This window comes from Macaca fascicularis, chromosome 4, assembly GCF_037993035.2.
Source record: "Macaca fascicularis isolate 582-1 chromosome 4, T2T-MFA8v1.1".
Taxonomy (NCBI): Eukaryota; Metazoa; Chordata; class Mammalia; order Primates; family Cercopithecidae; genus Macaca; species Macaca fascicularis.
The window spans coordinates 142,522,795-142,542,035 of record NC_088378.1 but is presented as its reverse complement, the minus strand read 5'-3'; the positions used below and the strand labels follow the sequence as shown (position 1 = coordinate 142,542,035).

Genomic DNA, 19,241 nt, shown 5'->3' with positions numbered 1-19,241 from the left:
AACATTTAAGAATACACAGAAGTTTAAACTCAATAGGGATATCAATACTAGGATGGCATCGGGCCTCAGGGAGATTACAGGATACGCATAGTGCTAACAACTGTGCATCGGTACAAGGGGAATCTGAATCCAGCCACTCTGCCTGTGAAGTCCACGTAGCTCCACCTCGCTGCACTAGATCTCCTTTTATGGATGATCAAATAAGTGAGAGGGAGCCCAGGAGCCAGTGGAAAGGAGAATTTTAAGGAGGGGACTGCCGATGATCTAACGTTTGAGTCATCAGTTTGGATGTGAACTGAGAAAATATCGCTGGGATTTGAGTTTAGGACTTAGTTGGAGACCCTTAGAGAGTGGTTTAAGGTGCCCAGCCGTGGGCTAGGTACAGGAGAGTATGGAAAGACAGAAAGACATAGTCCTATCCCTCATGGAGCTAAATATGAGCCAAAGCCAGGGAAGTTGGCAAAAATCAAATGGTAATAAATGAGACAGTGATTTAGGAAAGAGAGATCCATGTAGAACCTGCAGGCCCCTCTGACACCTTTGTGCAAATTAGGATGGATCCGTTCACTTCCTTGGGGCCATTGCTGCTCTGAGCCAGAGCCCACAGCTTGGCAAGCAACCTGTGGGTTAGGTCTCAGCCCCCATTAATCAGAATGAAGACTGACTTGTTACGAAAGTTTCATTCAGGAAACTGGGACTTGAGCTGGGCTTCCACTGATGTGAAGGGTTTGGAGCAGCTGTGAGAAAGAGGTAGGAGGTAGGTCTTTTCTGCTGGGAAATGTCAAAACAGAGGCAATTAAGAGTCATAAAGGAGAGGGAGAAGACAAAAATCACCTGACTCTTGGCTCCGGTATTTTTAAAGCAGGAGAAATTCGATAAGATCACTCCTTTAAAACAGTTACTGAGCACCTAATATATTCAAGGAGCTATGCTGAATAGGCTGACTCAGGGAAATAAGGACACTGACACTTGCACATTAGTTTGTAGTTTATGAAGCACATCCATTTCCGGCTATGACATTTCGTCCACTTTCCTGTAAAGGAGGCGGAAGTTGTGGCTGTCCCTGAACATGAAGCTACAAATCTCCACAATTAGGACCATAATCCAGATTCTTTGTCTAGTCCAGAATTCCTTTCATTCTCACCATCCTCTTCTTAAACATTTTTAAATGTAGGTAATTGTTTAGATAGATGGCACACTTACTGGCTCAAAATTTTTAAAACACAGGGAAAAGTCTCCCTCTTGCCCCGGGTTTCCAGACATCTAGTTTCTCTCTCCAGAAACAACCTTTACTAGTTTATTGATGTATTCTTCCAGAGATGTTCTTTGCATAAAAAGCAAATAAGAATGTATTTATTCTTCCCCAATCTGTGCAAATAATGGCATATTGTACACACTGTTCTGTACCTTATTTTAAATTTATTTTTGTTTTTTAAAATCAGTAATCTATGTGTCCAAAGCATAAACCAGGCATGGGCATAGACCAGAAGCCAAGCTGGGATAAACAAGGGGTTGCTTTGTTCCTGGCTGACATGAGATGGGCACCATCAAGCTTTTTTTTTTTTTTTTTTAGACAGAGTCTGGCTCTGTCGCCCAGGCTGGAGTTCAGTGGCATGATCTCTGCTCACTGCAAGCTCCGCCTCCCGGGTTCATGCCATTCTCTTGCTTTAGCCTCCTGAGTAGCTGGGACTACAGGCGCCCGCCACCACACCCAGCTAATTTCTGTATTTTTCGTGCAGACGGGGTTTCACCGTGTTAGCCAGGATGGTCTCAATCTCCTGACCTCATGATCCACCCGCCTCGGCCTCCCAAAGTATTGGGATTACAGGCGTGAGCTACCATGCCTGGCCAAGCTTTTTTTTTTTTAATGTATCAATTTATGTTGGAGATTATTCCAATAGCAAAAGTTCCCTTCCGCACCCCATCCCCTACTAATGGCTGCACAGTGTTCTATTGTATGAATGTAGCCAGTTTATTTAACTTAACTTCCATTGATGAACATTTGGTTTGTTTCTAAAATTTGAAGCAAATGTTTCTAAAACATTGATGCAATGTGTATATGCATATATCATTTCACATATGCATGAGTATATATGTAAAATTTCTAACATCAGAATTGCTGGCTCAAAGAGAATGTACACTTGTAATCTTGGAGGAAATTCTCAAATCCCTACTCCTCTAAAGGAGGAGTACTAATTGGCATTCCCATCAGCAGTATATGGGAGTGCCTATTTCCTCACACACTTACCAACACTGTGTTACCAAACGTTTGGATTTCTGTCAATCTGATAGGGAAAAATAGTATGCCAGTGTTATTTTAATTTGTATTTTCTCCATGAGAGTGAGACTGAGTATCTTTTAATATACTTTAGAGACATTTGGTATTTTTTTTTCTATGAAATGTCTGCTGAGATACCTCTGCCCAATTTTCTTATTGGTGGTTGATAAATTCTTATTTGTAAGAGCTCTATGTAAAAGGTAATTAGCCCTCTGATTTTGATGGTAGTTATAAATATTTTTCTTCTTTCATTTGTATTTGGTCATTTGTCTCTTGACATTGCACTTAAGGTTTTTTTCCCCCGTGCAAGTCTTTTTTAATGTGGCTGAATTTATCTTTCTTTCCTTTTATGGTTTCTACATTTGAAACATTCTCAAGCTACTACTGCTAGTTAAACACAGTGGATTTCTGCGTTCAAGTTTCTCAATAAGCCAGTAGGAAAATCAAGAAAAGTACCTAAGTAACTAGTAGAAGTTACTATGTGATCAATACTGTAAGTTGGTACAAAGTGCTATTTCTTCATCTGTCTATCCATACATCTAATTATCAATCTATCTGTCCATCTGTCCACTAACCTATCCATTTATCAAACTTTTACTGAATTCTTTCTAAGAACAAGAAAAGTTAGATATAGAGAGATGACATTTTATGGTAATGAAGCCCATGGGCTGGGATGAGAGACACCCAGATCTGAATCCTAGCTCTGTGTTTACACCACTGTGGCCTTGGGCAGGTTACTTAATCTGTCCATATTTTTGTTTCTTGTATTATTTCATGAGATATGACAGGAACGTAGATTGTGGAGGGGTCAAGGATTGAAGGTTAAAAAACAGATGTTGCCGGAAATGGCTTAGGAAGATAACTATAAGTGAGTACAATGCCTAGATTTGTCATTTCAGGTGATGAAATCTGAATCCTGACAAGGTCAAGAGAGTGGCACTAGGGTGGGTGGCAAAAGCAAAGGTCACTGGATGTGAGTAGGACAATGAACTGAAAGGCCTTGGTGTTAAATGATCATGTACATAGTCTTTGAAATCACCAGGATCATGGTGATTTCACAGCCAGATGAAGGGCAAAGTCTGGGAGGATCCTGAGCACAGGAGCTTCTGTCCTGGGTGGAGTGTGGGATGTGCCACCCTCCCAGCGTGTGGATGCGCTCACCAACCTGGAATCTCTCCAAACCTCTTTGTTTAGGGTCTTACAGAGGTTCCATTATGTAGGTATGATTGATCAAATCACTGGCTGTTGGTGATTAACTCAGCCCCTGGGCTCCTCTCCCCTCCCCACAGGTCAGAGGTGAGACTGAAAGTTCCAACCAGCCAGGTGTGGTGGCTCACGCCTGTAATCCCAGCATTTTGGGAGGGCGAGGCAGGCAGATCACCTGAGGTCAGGAGTTCGAGACCAGCCTGGCCAACATGGTGAAACTCCGTCTCTACTAAAAATATAAAATATTAGTTGGGCATAGTGGTATGCACCTGTAATCCCAGCTACTCAGGAGGCTGAGGCAGGAGAATTGCTTGAACCTGGAAGGCAGAGGTTTCGGTGAGCTGAGATAGTGCCATTGCACTCTAGCTTGGGCAACAAGAGTGAAACTCTGTCTCAAAAAAAAAAAAGAAAGAAAGTTCCCACCCTCTAATCACATGGTTCTTCTGCCAACCAGCTCCCATTCTTCCTCCAAGAGTCCTCATTAGCGTAAACTCTGGTATGGTTGAAAAGGACTTATTATGAATAATAAAAGATACATTCATTGGAACATAACTGTGTGGTAAGTTGAGGTGCATCTAATTCTAATGGAATTAGGATAATTCAACTTAAAATTTTTGACTTTACAATGGGTTTACTGGGGTATTGAATACACTTTCACCTTGCAATATTTCTGACTTCAGTGAATTCATTGGGACGTAACCCCATCATAAGTTAAGGGTCACCTGTTCAATGGTTTTAGGAGCTCTGTGCCAAGACTAATTTTATATATATATATATACACACACACATATATATACACACACACACACACATATATATATATAAAATCACACAACCCACAGCAAACAGTGGCAAAGTGGGATTGAGGGAGGAGGCTCTGAAATGAGGTTTTCCACAAGCATCTTGAACCCTTAAAAGTTTCAAGTGACAGCCCTTGTTAGTGGCACCCCTTGGGGACTCCCTCAAACTCAATGCCAAGACTAGCCTGACTGGAGGGAACTTAGACAATGGGGTGGGCAGTTGATGTTCCAGCTCCAGCATCTTGAGTGGGTGCCATTGTTCTGTGACACCTGGATCCTGGGGTTCCATAAGCTGGGGTTCTAGGATGTCCATTCTTAGTTGAGTCTCAGTTCCTGTCACATCGACGTCAAAGGCCCAAGACCTTCCTCCTCCCTGTAAGCAAACAAGCCACGCCCTGCACCAAAGTCCATCTCACCTTCCAGCTACCCTAGGTAATTTTCCTGGTAATTCAGTGTTTCTAGGAAAGCGTGTCTTTCCACCCCCCGCCCTGAGATTTACTGACATGTGAACACGTATGACTGGCACGATTTAAGAACCACTCACCTGCTGGCCATCTCTCCAGGTCTGCAGCCAGAGAAAATGATCTGAAATTGTAGCAGGAGAAATTGAGGTAGGATACTAAGAAAGCTTTTCAGGAGTGGGGCTAGGCAAGAGGTGCAGCATGAGGGAATGAGAGTGAATCCCCAGTATCTAAGGGAAGTGGCAAGTGGTGGGGGACTTCCTTCTTTGGGTCATCTTTGGTGGTGATTTGACAGGAAGGAACAAAGTGGCTTCAAACATATAAGTTTCTGGTCTGTTCTGTGTCCTGTTTTCTTTCTCATTCTTTCAGTGTGGAATCTATATGACCCTGGGAGGGATGCTGGTTGGGAGAATGACCAGCTGATGGAGATGCTGCTGTAATGATTGGTGTTAATAATGGGCAGCAGTGAGCCACCTGGTGTGACAGTGTAGGAGAAAACAGTCCAAACTCCCGCCAAACTCTCTCTACTGATGGCAAATCAGCAGAGACTCACATTGTAAACTTATCGTGGTCTGGCTTTTGGCTATGATAGTGACACCTTGCCCTTTTAATTTGGGCCCGTAAAAATATTCATTGAAAGCTCTCAAGAGGAAAACAGAATTGTTTATTGAATCACTTGCTTCCTCTAGGTGTATGAAAAATAATTTCAAGTTTAATAAATACAAGGAAACTGCAGGGTCCATGTCAAAGCTGATGAGCTATTTCTGAAACTCGTGCAGAATTGTGGTTTGTGTGGTCTATGTCACGGCACCCTTGATGGAGAGCGGGCAGTTGCCTGAACTTGGAGGCTGTGTCCTGTCCTCCAGGCTGCTACAGGGCTGCCTCCTTCCGGCTGGGCCTTCTTATCTGGGACTGTTGAGGGCGACAGGCCTTCCGAAGACCAGAGAAGAAGGAGGCCCTGTAGACAGGAGGCTGACAGGGTAGGAATAAGGCCATGATACCTTTGCATAAGGACAACCAGGAGGAGGGTGTCTGCCCCATCTGCCAGGAGAGCCTGAAGGAGGCCGTGAGCACCAACTGCGGACATCTCTTCTGTCGAGTGTGCCTGACACAGCACGTGGAGAAGGCCTCAGCCTCCGGGGTCTTCTGCTGCCCCCTCTGCCGGAAGCCCTGTTCTGAGGAGGTGCTGGGGACAGGCTATATCTGCCCCAACCACCAGAAGAGGGTGTGCAGATTCTGTGAGGAGAGCAGACTTCTTCTATGTGTGGAATGCCTGGTGTCCCCTGAACACGTGTCTCATCATGAACTGACCATAGAAAATGCCCTCAGCCACTACAAGGTAAGCCTGGGTCACTGCAGCCAGGCCCTGCTCCCACCTCCCTGAAGTACTGCATCCTACATGTTCATCATGCCTGGCACCTCAGAGTAGCTCAACAATGGACACCTCTCTTTGTTTCTTCTGCTTCATCCTGTTTTGGACCCTTGTCTTTGCTTCTGTGTATATTTTGAGGCTGATGTTTCAGTGCGTTAACGTGAGTCTGTCTAAAAGAGGATACTGTCACTGTGATGTCAGAGTCTCAGTCTGCTCATCTGTAGAATGGAGTAATTGCACTAACTAATGCAAAACCCTTTCAGGACTAAGACTGTGTGAATTCCTGGTTGATAGTACTAGAAACTTGGCTAGAAATGTAATCAGGTTTTATACAAACTAGTAATTATCCTGCAAATACATTAAAACTTGAAAGTTAGTACATAATTTTTTTCTCTCTTTCTCTTCCTTCTGCATTTGTCTTTCTTCCCTTTTCCTTTCTTTGCTATGGCAATTATTTTATCTTATTTTGTTAAATTTTCTATCATAAAAGTTACCTGCTGTAGGTAATACATTCAGAAAGCACTGAAAGGTATAAAGTCAAGACTAAAAACTTGTCTTCCTTTCTCCCTCCGTTCATAGTCCTCAGAGGTATATTGTTCGATTTTTGTACATCCTTCCAAAAAATGTGTTTGTGAATGCACTCTTACACACACGCGCGCGCGCGCGCTCTCTCTCTCTCTTTCAAAGGATTCTCTCTGTTTTTTTTTTCTGTAACCCATTTTTATTATCTAAAAGTATGGCTTGAACATTTTCTCATCAGCATGTATAAATCTTCTGAATTATTTTCAACAACTGTGTGGTATTGAATTCTATGAATGTACCATAAATTGGTAGACATTGGATTATTTTCAAGCTATTGTTTTGTTTTAGGATTACACAGAATGTTCTAATGAATATCCTTCAACAGATATATAGGAGGACCTAGAATATCCAAGATATATTTTGGTGAAAGCATAAGGTAGAAATCTAACTTTAGTTTTTCCAAGTTATAATCAATTTGTCCGATCACCATTTATTGAATGATTCATATAGTTTCCCCATTGATTTGAATGCCAATGTCATAATATACCATATATGCATATTTTCTTGCATATTTCCTTGATTCTCTGTTCTGTTCTATTCTGTTTATGCTTGCCTATAAGCCAAGGTATTTTAGATATTTTATCTTTACCATATATTTCAATGTCAGGTATTTTGATAGAATCCTCACAATACTCTTATTTTTCAGAATTTGTGCAGATGTTTGTATATCTTTATTTTGTCAATTAGCTTTAGAATTATTTTTATCAACCTTTCCCCTGACCCCAATCCAGTTAGTATTTGACTGGACAACTGACAATATTTTCACATGGCATCCTTCTATCCAATAGTGAAGGCTGAGTTTCCAAAGCTGAGGTAGCTTTGAAATACTTGACTTTCGGAGAACATGTTATGATGCAGAATGAGAAAGTGGGGAATCCAGATTTAAAGTAACTATGGAAAGGTAGAGAAATAATTCAAAAAGCCAGAGGCAAAGTTCTACTTGGTTGTAATATCATTCCCTGTAGGTGCAGTGTCCACAGGAGAGTGGGGAGGGATTTCTCACCTGCCGATGAAGCAGCATAAGATGGAGAAATTTATTTCGTCAATAAGTGATTTATTCAGTTCTGTACTTTGTGTTAGATGTCATGCTAGGCATTGTAGGAAGTAAAAAGATGATTCACAATTCTTGCTTCAAATCTGTCTTTAAATAATGACAAGAAACCTAAAACAAATAAATAACAATGACACTTGTTCATTAAGTAAAAACTTAATAAGTTCCTGCTGTGTGTGAGAAACTGCAGTATATGTTAGAAATCAATGAAGACAGATGCCATTCCTTCTGCCAGGAGTTTGCAGTTTAGTAAGGGAGACACAAACAAGTAGTCAAAGAACTGTAAACTTTTTTTTTTTTTTTTTTTGAGACAGAATCTCACTCTGTCACCCAGGTTGGAGTGCAGTGGCATGATCTTGGCTCACTGCAACCTCTACCTTCCGGGTTCAAGCAATTCTCCGCCTCAGCCTCCTGAGTAACTGGGATTACAGGCGCCCACCACCATGCCCAACTAATTATTGTATTTGTAGAAATGGAGTTTCCCCATCTTGGCTGGGGTGGTCTTGAACTACTGACCTTGTCATCCATCTGCCTCAGCCTCCCAAAAGAACTGTAACTTTTTATTAGTTAGGAAGAAAATAAACAAGGGTCTGGGATGAACAGTAATTGGTGGCCCATGTCCATTTGGTCAGTGAGGGCCTCATAGAGGAAGTGACCTTGAAGCTAAGGGCTGGCAGAAGAGAAATCAACCTGTGCAAAGACAGGGGATAGGGAGTGCATGCAGATGCCCACACCTGATAAGTCTTGTTATATGTGAAGAATTTATCATTAGAGTTTGAATCAACAGGACTTACTGATAGATTAGAAGTGGTTCTTTGTAAGAAAAAAACAACCCCATCAAAAAGTGGGTGAAGGATATGAACAGATACTTCTCAAAAGAAGACATTTATGTGGCCAACAAACATATGAAAGAAAGCTCATCACCACTGGTCATTACAGAAATGTACATCAAAACCACAATGAGATACAATTTCATGCCAGTTAGAATGGCGATCATTAAAAAGTCAGGAAACAAATTCTGAAGACGAAGTGGAGAAATAGGAACGCTTTTACACTGTTGGTGGGAGTGTAAATTAGTTCAACCATTGTGGAAGACAGCGTGGCGATTCTTCAAGGACCTAGAACCAGAAATACCATTTGACCCAGCAATCCCATTACTGGGCATATACCCAAAGGATTATAAAATATTCTACTATAAAAACACATGCACACGTATGTTTATTGCGGCACAGTTCACAATAGCAAAGACTTGGAACCAACCCAAATACCCATCAACGATAGACTGGATAATGAAAATATGGCACATATACACCATGGAATACTATGCAGCCATAAAAACAGATGAGTTCATGTCCTTTGCAGGGACATGGATGAAGCTGGAAACCATCATTCTCAGTAAACTAACACAAGAACAGAAAACCAAACCCCACATGTTCTCACTCGTATGTGGGAGCTGAACAATGAGAACACATGGACACAGGGAGGGGAACATCACACACCAGGGCCTGTCAGGCTGTCAGGGCATGGTGGGTAGGGGAAGGATAGCATACACACACACACACACACACACACACACACACACACACACATATATATATGGGTTGAAGGAAAAAGGAAGGTCAAAAATGACTTCATGAGTTTCTGGCTTGAGAAACTGAATGGATGATGTGAAAGATAAGAACTTGGTAGAACAGGTTTGAATGCAACACCAAGAGTTTCATTCAAGACAATTTGAGTCCAAGTTGAGATACATCAAAATAGGATCTTACATATGCAGCTGGATCACAAATTTAGATCTCCAGAGTCATATTCCTGGAACCTAGAACAAAGATCCATCAGGACAAAGACAATATTTAAATCCAAGGAAAGTACGCACGGTGGCTCACACCTGTAATCCCAGCACTTTGGGAAGCCAAAGTGGGAGGATCGCTTGAGCCCAGGAGTTCAAGACCAGCACGCTTAGGCAACACAGTGAGACACTATCTCTAGAACAACAACAACAAAGTGAAATTAACAGGATTTAAAAAAAAGAATGTGACAATTTGGGGCTGGGTGCAGTGGCTCACGCCTGTAGTCCCAGCTACTTGGAAGGTTGAGGTGGGAGGATTGTTTGAGCCGAAGAGAGTGAGGCTGCAGTGAGCTGTGATTGTACCACTGCACTGCAGTCAGGACGACAGAGAAAGACCCTGTCTCAAGCAAAGAAACAAACAACCAAGGAAATTGATGTAATAGCCTCAAAAGAGGCTAGACAGAAAAGAAGTTTTGGGGCAAGTTTCTAGGAAAGGCTGTCATTTAGATGTAGGCAGAGGAGGACCCAGCAAAGGAGACAGAATGAGTGTCAGAAAGGCAGGAGAAAAACAAGGGGAATGGTGTCCCAGTTGCTAAGAGAGAAGGGTATTTTAAGAGATGACAATAGATTGCATTGAACGATGGTAACACTTCAGTAAGATGGTGGCAGAGGCATGAGAGCTGGGTTGTGAGGAGGCACACTTCTTCCATAGTAATAACAGCAAACAAGAGAAGGTGTCTGCAAGCATACGTAGTTTTGCAGTTTTGGAAATGCAGGTTTTGTTCTGGTTTTTATTTTCTCAATAATATGTGAGGAAGGAACATCAGCAGTATGGGTGGGATCAGGATGGATGCGAAAGGTTTGAAAAGAAAGAAGATGGTGTGATGCAGTGTGGGATAGCGCTTACAAGAGAAACTATGTAGGGTTGGCAGACAGTATGTGGCACCAATTTGAGGTCTGAAATGTTTAACATGTTTCAGGAGGCTGCTTGAGGACAGACAGCAAACAAGAAGGTGAGGGCACATTTTACCATGGATAAGGAGTTGTTTGAAAAGCAATACAGAGAGAGAGGGTAAGGGAGTTGAGTGTATTTCTGAAGAAGTGATTATAATGGTGGACCGTATGTGTACTCATTGATATTGATAGCATACTTTTAAAATTAAGGAGGATTTTTTTACTGATTTTTTTCACCATATCTCTATTTATTTGAAAACTTTGTAGATTAAGTACTGTAAATTATGTTCTTTTAAAAGAATCATATAATCCCTGACTGTCTCTAAAAAGACTGAAACATTTATGAAATCTACAAATTCTTATTTGTGTACCTATTTCCTCACTGACCAACCAATGCCAGTGTCAATCACTTTAATGTATTTTGCTGGTTTAGTAAGTGTGTGACAGTGATGTACGTTGTTTGACTTTGCTTGATTATAACTGCTAGTAGTGGTGAGGCTTTTATCCATGAAGACTCGCAGTCTGCGTTTTCCCCTAGAATCAGGGCATACATTCTACATGACTGCATCAAAGTAGTTTATCTTTTGGATCATGAGCTCCATTAATTGTGTTTAGCCTACATTTTTTATTCCGTTATTTCTTCTTAATTATATTTTTGGGCAAAATTTTAGAAATTTGTATTTAAATTGGCTCTGTTCTTTTTCATAATATAATCTCCATGTCTTAAATACACAGAAATTTGTTTGATAAGAGTGTGCTGCTCTGTTTCATTTTTAAAGATTTATTAATTCCTGGCTTACTTGGAATTTCATGTAGTATGTTGTATGAAGAATGACTTCAGGTTAATTTTTCTTTATTCTGGCATCCAATCGTTCCCAAAATATTTATATGATAGTGAATCTTTTCCACATTTATGTGTTGTTTCTCACTTGACATCAGTTATGTTCTTCTGATGGGCTGCTTTTTTTACTCTAGTCCATTGATTATTCTTCCTGTTATTATTATGGTTTTGATACATGTTACTTTATGGTTTACTTTTAAATCTAACAGCATTTTTGCCATTTAATAATTTTTATTATCTGATATTTTTGCTAACTGTCATTTAAGATGAGTGCTTTTTTACAATGTTTCTAAATTTTATAGAGCATTCCATAAGATTTTAATGATTATTGCATTAAATTTGTTGATTACTTTAAGAATCATGACTTTTGGGGGTTTAGTTAGTCTTCTCAACTAGTACCCAGATGTATCACTAACAGTTTTCCACTATGTATCTGAATCAGATATTAAATTGTCTTTACTTAAACCTCATGTGCCCTGACTCTATTGAGGATAGCTATGTATTTTATAATGTTATTTTTTTTTTGGCAATTTTTACTGGTAGATTCAAATGAGGTTCTTTGCTGAGCTCATGTATTTACTCATACTTTTTTTTTTTAATTTTCTGACATTTTCTAGATCATAATCATGTGAGTGATGTTATTTTTAATCCATATTTTTGGACACAGTTCTGTAAGGAGCACGCATTTTGAAAGCTGTTAATTTTTCTTTTTTTTCTTTCTTTTTTTTTTTTTTAAGTGTCTGGGATAGGTACTTCTTGTCTGTTAACCACTTTTCTTTTGTACCAACGTTGTGTTAGCAAGTTGTTTTAGAACAAATTTAATGCCCTTTTTTGTCAGATTTTAAAAATTTAATATGATTTAATCTGAAAGTCTGACATAATTTTAAAATACTCATTTAGACAAAACATGTCTTTGACTATTTTCTAGATTTCAACTTGTCTTTTTTTCTCTAAGGAATATTTTGGTAGGTGAAAGTGTACAGAATTTGGCGTTTCAATTCTAATGAGCGTCTCATTTATATGATATGCACCCATTAAATATTTTAATGCAAAAATTGGTGAAAAAGTATTTTTTAGAAACAGAGGACTTTACCTTACTCATTTTGAATATTATAAACAATATGTCTGTATTATCTTCAGTTGTTCTATGCCTTTATCTTTATTGCTGTTATCTTTGCCATTTACACAGTGTCTGTAGTCGGGTTTATTAAATTTTAAACTGCCAGATGATAGGACTGTGGCTTTTTGAACTGGACCTTGATAGGCCTGACTTTGGCAGGCAGAAAAAGAAAGCATTCCTGACAGAGGGAAGTAAAAGATAGGCCATGAGGAGGTGTGGCTGAACGGGTGTGTTCAGGAAGCAGAAAGCAATGTTGTGGGCTGGTGAAGAGAGTTGAGAGCAAGCAGAGAGAGAATCCCAGACAATGTCAACTGGGGCTGGGTCCTAGGGCACCTTGGATGCTGGGTAAAGGAGTTTGAGCTTATCTTTGTTGCTGAGAAGCCATTTTGAAGGAGGAGTAACATCAACAAAGGTGAAATATGACAGATTTCAAGTTGAATGGCAGGCAGAATGGCAGTCCCAGTGTCAGAAACACTAAGGTCAAGAGGAGTGGACTGCAGAAGAGGGTGGGGAACTGGGCAGAATGTTTGAGTCTACCATATTGATTCTGAGCTGCCAACAGGGCAGTAGGCAGTACTTAGCTCTCACTTGGAAGCATGAGATGGACTGCTAGGAAGAAATATTTGGTTTTGGAATTCTAAGATCTGAAGCCTTCAGAAAGGAAAGCTAAGGACGTAGTTTGAGATAGAAAAGGGTTAAAAAGATAAAAAGAGCCAACTTCAAGGCTCCTTTTTACAGGAAAAATGAAGACGCAAAGAAGCAGTGGCAAAAGGCACAGATCTAGGAAGGATGGGGTGGAGAGGAGGTGCAGAAAGGCACCTGCGGATTTCATGGCTGGAAATCGCAGGTGACCCTGGAGAGAGATGCTTCAAAGGAGTGATGAGAAACAAGGCGGCTGGCTGAGGAATGACGACAGTGAGGAGGTGAAGATAGCAACACCAAACAACTTGACTGTGAGGGCAGAAAGTGAGTAGATGCAAGGGGTGGAGGCTATTCGTGCTTTTCAGGACCTGAACTCTTGTGCTCACACAAACAATTCCACACCAACCCAGCCTGTCACCTTCTTCAGCGAGACTCATGAGCGACATCCATGGTGCCCATTTATTACCTCCCACTCCTATGACTTTTTTATTTCCTCTCTGCTGGGAAATGCCTTCAGGTAACACCCAGTGACATGACACATTTTTAGTATCTTCGTGGTGACATCACTGTCTTCTCTGCTTACTGCAGCTTTCTGTTTGCCAAATGCCCTTGCTGACCCCTCACACACACAGTCCTTTGACCTTGATTTCACCAGCAAAGTCTTAGGCCCGAAAGAAGTTTCAGTTGTCTTCAGCATCCCCTCACTTCTACCTGTACATCTCCAAACTGTCCTCAAAAAAGATTTTTTTAAAAAATCTGAAGTGGGAAATATTTAGTGAAACACACACTTTTCAGCTAATAGTACATCCTGATCTTTCGTTCACAAATCTCTCTCGTTTTGTTTTCCATTTTATCATCCACCCTCCAACCGCCCCCCTGAACCATGGGCAGCCATTTAAAGCATTTGTTGTTATTTTTGCTTCACTTTTAGGTCATCAAAAACCTGAAAGCAAAACTTTTTTAGAAACTCAAATCATTCATTATCTCCATAGCTTCAAGGACACAGTGACCCATCCAGATGCTGATTTAAGATTGAGAGAGAAGGCACTGCCTGCCTGGGCCATGGGTTTGCACCTAGTAAGGGGCTCTATCTTGTCACTCATCCTAGTGAGGACCAGGGAGCAGAGGCTTCACATCTCCTCTTTAAGGCAATTCTCTCCAGACTGGCTTCACTTGTTAATGTAAAATAGTAGAGTGCTAGAAGACCGTCATATAACTTTTATATGTTGAGAGAAAGCACCCTGAAGTCAAGTAGGAATTGTTCTGTTGCTATGTGTTATTTTTCTGTAGTTCTAAGACTAAAAAAATTACCCATTACTATTTCCCACCATCATTACCCAATAAATAACTTCTCAAGTTCCCTACTCCAACCATGATGCTCTAAAAACATTTCTTTGTAGGCAGAATTTTACATTACTTTCATCCTGTGATCAGGACCCCTACTGTGTTCCACTGACTCCTCCCAGTGCCCCCCTCACTCCCAGTCTGACAAGCGGGTGTGTCTGTCTCTTTAGGAACGACTCAACCGCCGGAGCAGGAAGCTCAGAAAGGACATTGCGGAACTTCAGCGACTCAAGGCTCAGGAGGAAAAGAAACTGCAGGCTCTGCAGGTGGGTCTTTCGGGTTCCCGGGAAGAACTCCCTGGAGTGTTCTCAGGGGCCCTTACTTAACTGTTCTGGACATCTGTCTGTCCCTGGAAAAGCCTGGTGTGGGCAGATAGTCGTGGAGGCTGAAAACCTGGGTTTTGGCCTTGGTGTCAAAGTTTGCTGGCTGAGTGACCTACGCAAGTTAAGCCCTCTGATCTTTATGCGACTTATATGTTAAATGAGAACCAGTCCTACTCTGCCTGGCTCACAGTAAGTATCAAAGGAGACCAGTGTCTCGTCAATTGAAAATTACTACACAAGCAATAGGCCTCCGTTTCTGTCTCTGACAGTCTACCTTTCTATTCCTCTTGGTCACGTGGCATCTGTAGATATTCAGAGAGTGAGGTGGAAAGGGGAGGTGTCCCTGCCTTTATGAGAATCACAGCTGCTTCTGCAATACCTGTGACACACAGAGGCAGCATCATGAGGGGAAGAGGATTGAGGAATCCTCTTTCCTGCTCAGACATTCAGAGACTGTGAATGGCCAGGAGGGAGCCACCTGACACTGAGTCTTAGGGAGCCCCTTTCCTGTAGTTTCAGGTAGACCATGGGAACCACAGGCTGGAGGCTGGGCTGGAGAGCCAGCACCAAACCAGGGAAGAGCTGGATGCCCTCCCTCAGCAGTGGCTGGGCCAGCTGGAGCACATGCCAGCAGAAGTGGCCAGAATCCTTGACATCTCCAGGGCAGTAACACAGCTCAGCAGCCTGGTCATTGATCTGGAGAGGACGGCCAAGGAATTAGACACCAACACACTGAAGGTGCATACCCTGAGGCTTCCCCCAAGGGCTGGGTTTCTCCCCGATAGTAGGCAGCCCATCTGCATCACCCTTCTGGGAGGTGTAAGAGGGAGGGGCCAGTGCGATATGTGGTGAGTTGTGGTAGACGTGGCTTGTTCCAGGCTACAGAGTGCTGCTGCAGCAGAATGGGCACAGAAGAGGGGTGTTGCTATGTTCCCCCAGTTCTCAAGGTGGCACCCCAGAGTGGCCTCCAAGAGTGAATTGGGAAAGGAATTTGGAGGTGATAGGAACCTGAGAACCAATTATGATTCTCGCTTTTTCTCTCTTCTAGAATGCTGGTGACTTACTGAACAGGTATGAGCTGTCCCTTCTTCTTTCCCACATGTGCATATAAACCCACACATCACAGACATGCACAGGGTCTTCGTCACGGTCAAGGAGACCCACTCCTCCATTAGCTTTTGTGTCCGCATGCTACATGGCCAATGGAAGAGTCAATGAAATACATGAATACTTATTAATCTATGAAGGATTTCTTTGTTTCTAGGAGCGCTCCACAGAAATTAGAGATTATTTATCCCCAGTTGGAGAAAAGAGTCAGTGAATTGCTTCTTCAGCCATCCTCAGAAGCTCTGACCTGTTCATCCCTGGGACGCCTTACTTCAGGCTCACCTCAGCCTCCTCTCTCTCCTTCCTCCAACCTGTCCAGGCCCCCATTAGATCTACCCAGTGCATCTTCGGGCTTGCCAGCTCCTGAACATGTCCCCATTTCTTCATGCCCACCGTCATCACCTGATGCCTGACCCTCTGACTCTTGGACAACGGTCAGCCCCCTTCTAGGACAGGCTCATGCTTGGGGATGCCACTGTGGAGGTCGGGTCCCATGGTCTCCAGGACCATTTGTGAAATCTCCATTTTGCCTGTGAACTGACAGTAGTGCCCATCTCTCATAATCTCATTAAAATAGAATCCTCCAGGCCTCTGAATGGCCTGAGCTCATCAGCAGTGACGCCACCTCACATATGGAGCCCAACTGAGCTCCTGCAATACTTGTTGTCTGCACCAATCACCTGGCACTTATTTATTATTGTTGTGGAAGACAGACTCAAAGACAGCCTCCCTTCGTGATCCTCACCTCTTAGAATTAATGCCCTTGTTCGGTCCCCTCCCCTTGAGTGTAAGTGGGATCTGTGACTCACTTCAAATCAATAGAATAAGGCAAAAGTGATAGGGTGTCACTCTGGCAACTGTGTTGCATTGTATAGAACTCCTCCTTGCTGGCCTGCCCATTTAGAGCCCCTCCTAGGAGCCAAGAGCAGTCTCCAGCCTCCAGCCAACAAGCAGAGGCCCTCAGTCTTGTGGCTGCAAGAACCTGAATTCTGCCAACAACCTGAGTGAGCTTGGAAGCAGATTCTTCCCCAGCTGAGCTGGTTGAGAACCCAGTCCAGCCAACACCTTGATTATAGTCTTGTGAGTACCTAAGCTGAGGACCCAGTGAAGCTGTGCCAAAATTTCTCACCCACAGAAACGGTGAGACAAAATATGTGTGTGTGTTTTTGTTTTTTTGTTTTTTGAGATGGAGTCTCACTCTGTGGCCCAGGCTGAAGTGCAGTGGCACAGTGTTGGCTCACTGCAACCTCTGTCTCCCAGGTTCAAGCAATTCTTCTATCTCAGCCTCCCTAGCAGCTGGGATTGTAGGCGCCTGCCACCACGCCCAGCTAATCTTTTGTGTTTTGGGTAGAGACGGGGTTTCACCATGTTGGCCAGGCTGGCCTTGAATTTCTGACCTCAGGTGATCCGCCCACCTTGGCCTCCCAAAATGCTGGGATTACAGGCGTGAGCCACTGCCCCTTGCCGTGTGTTGTTTTAAGGCAGTAAATTTGTGGTAATTTTTATGGAGTAATGGATAATGAATACAATTGTATATTAGTCATTTTTGTATAAGCCTCACTTCTTTGGGTGAGCAGGCATCATACTCTGTCTGTGTCCTCATGTCTAGAACAGAGTCTGGCTCATAATTGGTGTCCAATAACATTTTAAATGTATGTATAAATGAATTAATAAGAAAGCATAAAGGCTCTTCTCAATCCTCTGATTAAAAGGAGCCATCAATTACCTTTTGCTCAGTATTTATTGAGCCCTTGCCAAAGTAGTCAATACCGTACTGAGAGGTATAAGGAATAAAACATGGCCACAAGAATAAAACAAGCCACGTGGTGGTGCAAAGAGTGAAAGCTACAGAGTCAGACTTGAGTTTAGGTCTGGGTCCTGACACCTAATGCCTCTGTAACCTTGGGCAAATTACTTAGCCTCTCTGAACCTCTGTACTCCCCGCTCTAAAATAAGGGTAATGGTATCTGTGACCTGGGATTGCTGTCAGAATTAAATACATGCTGGGTGTCTGCTAAAGTGTCTAAAACGTAAACATTCAGGTATGTTCATTTCATCTTTTTTTTTTTTTTTGGTGTATTCTGGCTTTCTTTTTATTTTTATATTTTTATTATACTTTAAGTTCTAGGGTACATGTGCACAACATGCAGGTTTGTTACATATGTTTACATGTGTCATGTTGGTGTGCTGCACCCATTAACTCGTCATTTACATTAGGTATTTCTCCTAATGCTATCCCTCCCCCCTCCCCCCACCCCACGACAGGCCCCAATGTGTGATGTTCCCCACCCTGTGTGTGTCCAAGGGTTCTCATTGTTCAATTCCCATCAGTGAGTGAGAACATGCAGTGTTTGGTTTTCTGTCCTTGTGATAGCTGGCTGAGAATGATGGTTTCCAGCTTCATCGATGTCCCTACAAAGGACATGAACTCATCCTTTTTCATTTCATCTTTTTTTTAAAAAGCCACTTCCCCTTTTGAAATGAAATATGGAATGATAAAAAAAAAATTCAAATAAATTCCACTTCACCATCCAGAAGTTTATAATTTAGCTGTGGAACTACGACTAAACACATACAGAATAAGAAGAGAGTGTGTAACTGCACTGAACTAGGTATCACAGGGGCTAAGTGCTCTGGGAATTCAGAGGAAAGACACAGAGAGGCTGGGAAAGTCAGGGTAGGTTTTGTGGGGGAGGTGGGGATTGGACAAGTGGGAGAGGAAGGTGAGAACATTCTAGGTCATGATAACCACATGAATGAAAGCATAGAGGTAGGAAAAAGCCACGGCACCTTTGTAGGAGTGTGAGGAAACCGGCCTGGTTAGGCTGGAATGTTCAGGAATGGGGAAGACCAGAAGTCAACAGACTAAATGGATGACACCAAGACATAGTGAGGTTTCTGAGTCAGGAATGAAGGGAGAAGTGGTGTTTAAGGAAAGCCAGTCTGGATCGTTTGCACAAGAAGTACTGGGGCAGAGAGTTGGGGGTTGGAAGGAGAGGGGAGGAGAAAGAGCCTAGTGTAGATGTTCAGAAAAAATGTATAGTTATTTGGCGTGAAGCTACAGATCTCAGAGAAATATAAGATCCCAAATCTAAGAGCAAGACATTAGCCAAGGAAAGAACACCCCTGAAGGTGACAGCTAGCAATTCCTGCATCCCAGATGGAGTTAATGTCACCAAGAGAACTTGTACCAGGAGTGGGAGGAGACTGACAGTCCCCAGGGTCTCTCCACAGGAGAGAAGTCAGTTATACTGAAGATGCCTTCCAGGCCCCCCTTGGTCCCTTCTGATGTGACCGCAGATGATCGGACTGGGGTGGGAGTCTGAACAGCAGATAATTGGCCAAACAAGTCTGTGAGGTCACCTGTCAAG

The 19,241-nt window shown here is 42.4% G+C and overlaps 1 protein-coding gene and 1 pseudogene across 1 annotated transcript; one reads left to right on the top strand and one right to left on the bottom strand.

Moving 5' to 3' along the window:
- Positions 1-1,446: 1,446 nt before the first annotated feature.
- On the bottom strand, positions 1,447-1,600 carry LOC123573238 (small nucleolar RNA SNORA48; annotated as a pseudogene).
- A 4,087-nt stretch (positions 1,601-5,687) lies between these two features.
- TRIM40 (tripartite motif containing 40) lies at positions 5,688-17,905 on the top strand. The gene is made up of 5 exons (XM_045390030.3): positions 5,688-6,084; positions 14,611-14,706; positions 15,277-15,501; positions 15,812-15,834; positions 16,028-17,905. The coding sequence occupies exons 1-5, from the start codon at positions 5,740-5,742 to the stop codon at positions 16,281-16,283; spliced, it is 945 nt and encodes a 314-aa protein (XP_045245965.2). The 5' UTR covers positions 5,688-5,739; the 3' UTR covers positions 16,284-17,905.
- The last annotated feature ends 1,336 nt before the right edge of the window (positions 17,906-19,241 follow it).

Coding starts and splice junctions, on each gene's coding strand:
- TRIM40 (XM_045390030.3), top strand. CDS start 5,740: ATGATACCTTTGCATAAGGACAACCAGGAGGAGGGTGTCTGCCCCATC. Junction 6,085..14,610: donor ATGCCCTCAGCCACTACAAG/GTAAGCCTGGGT, acceptor CTGTCTCTTTAG/GAACGACTCAACCGCCGGAG. Junction 15,502..15,811: donor TAGACACCAACACACTGAAG/GTGCATACCCTG, acceptor TCTCTCTTCTAG/AATGCTGGTGACTTACTGAA.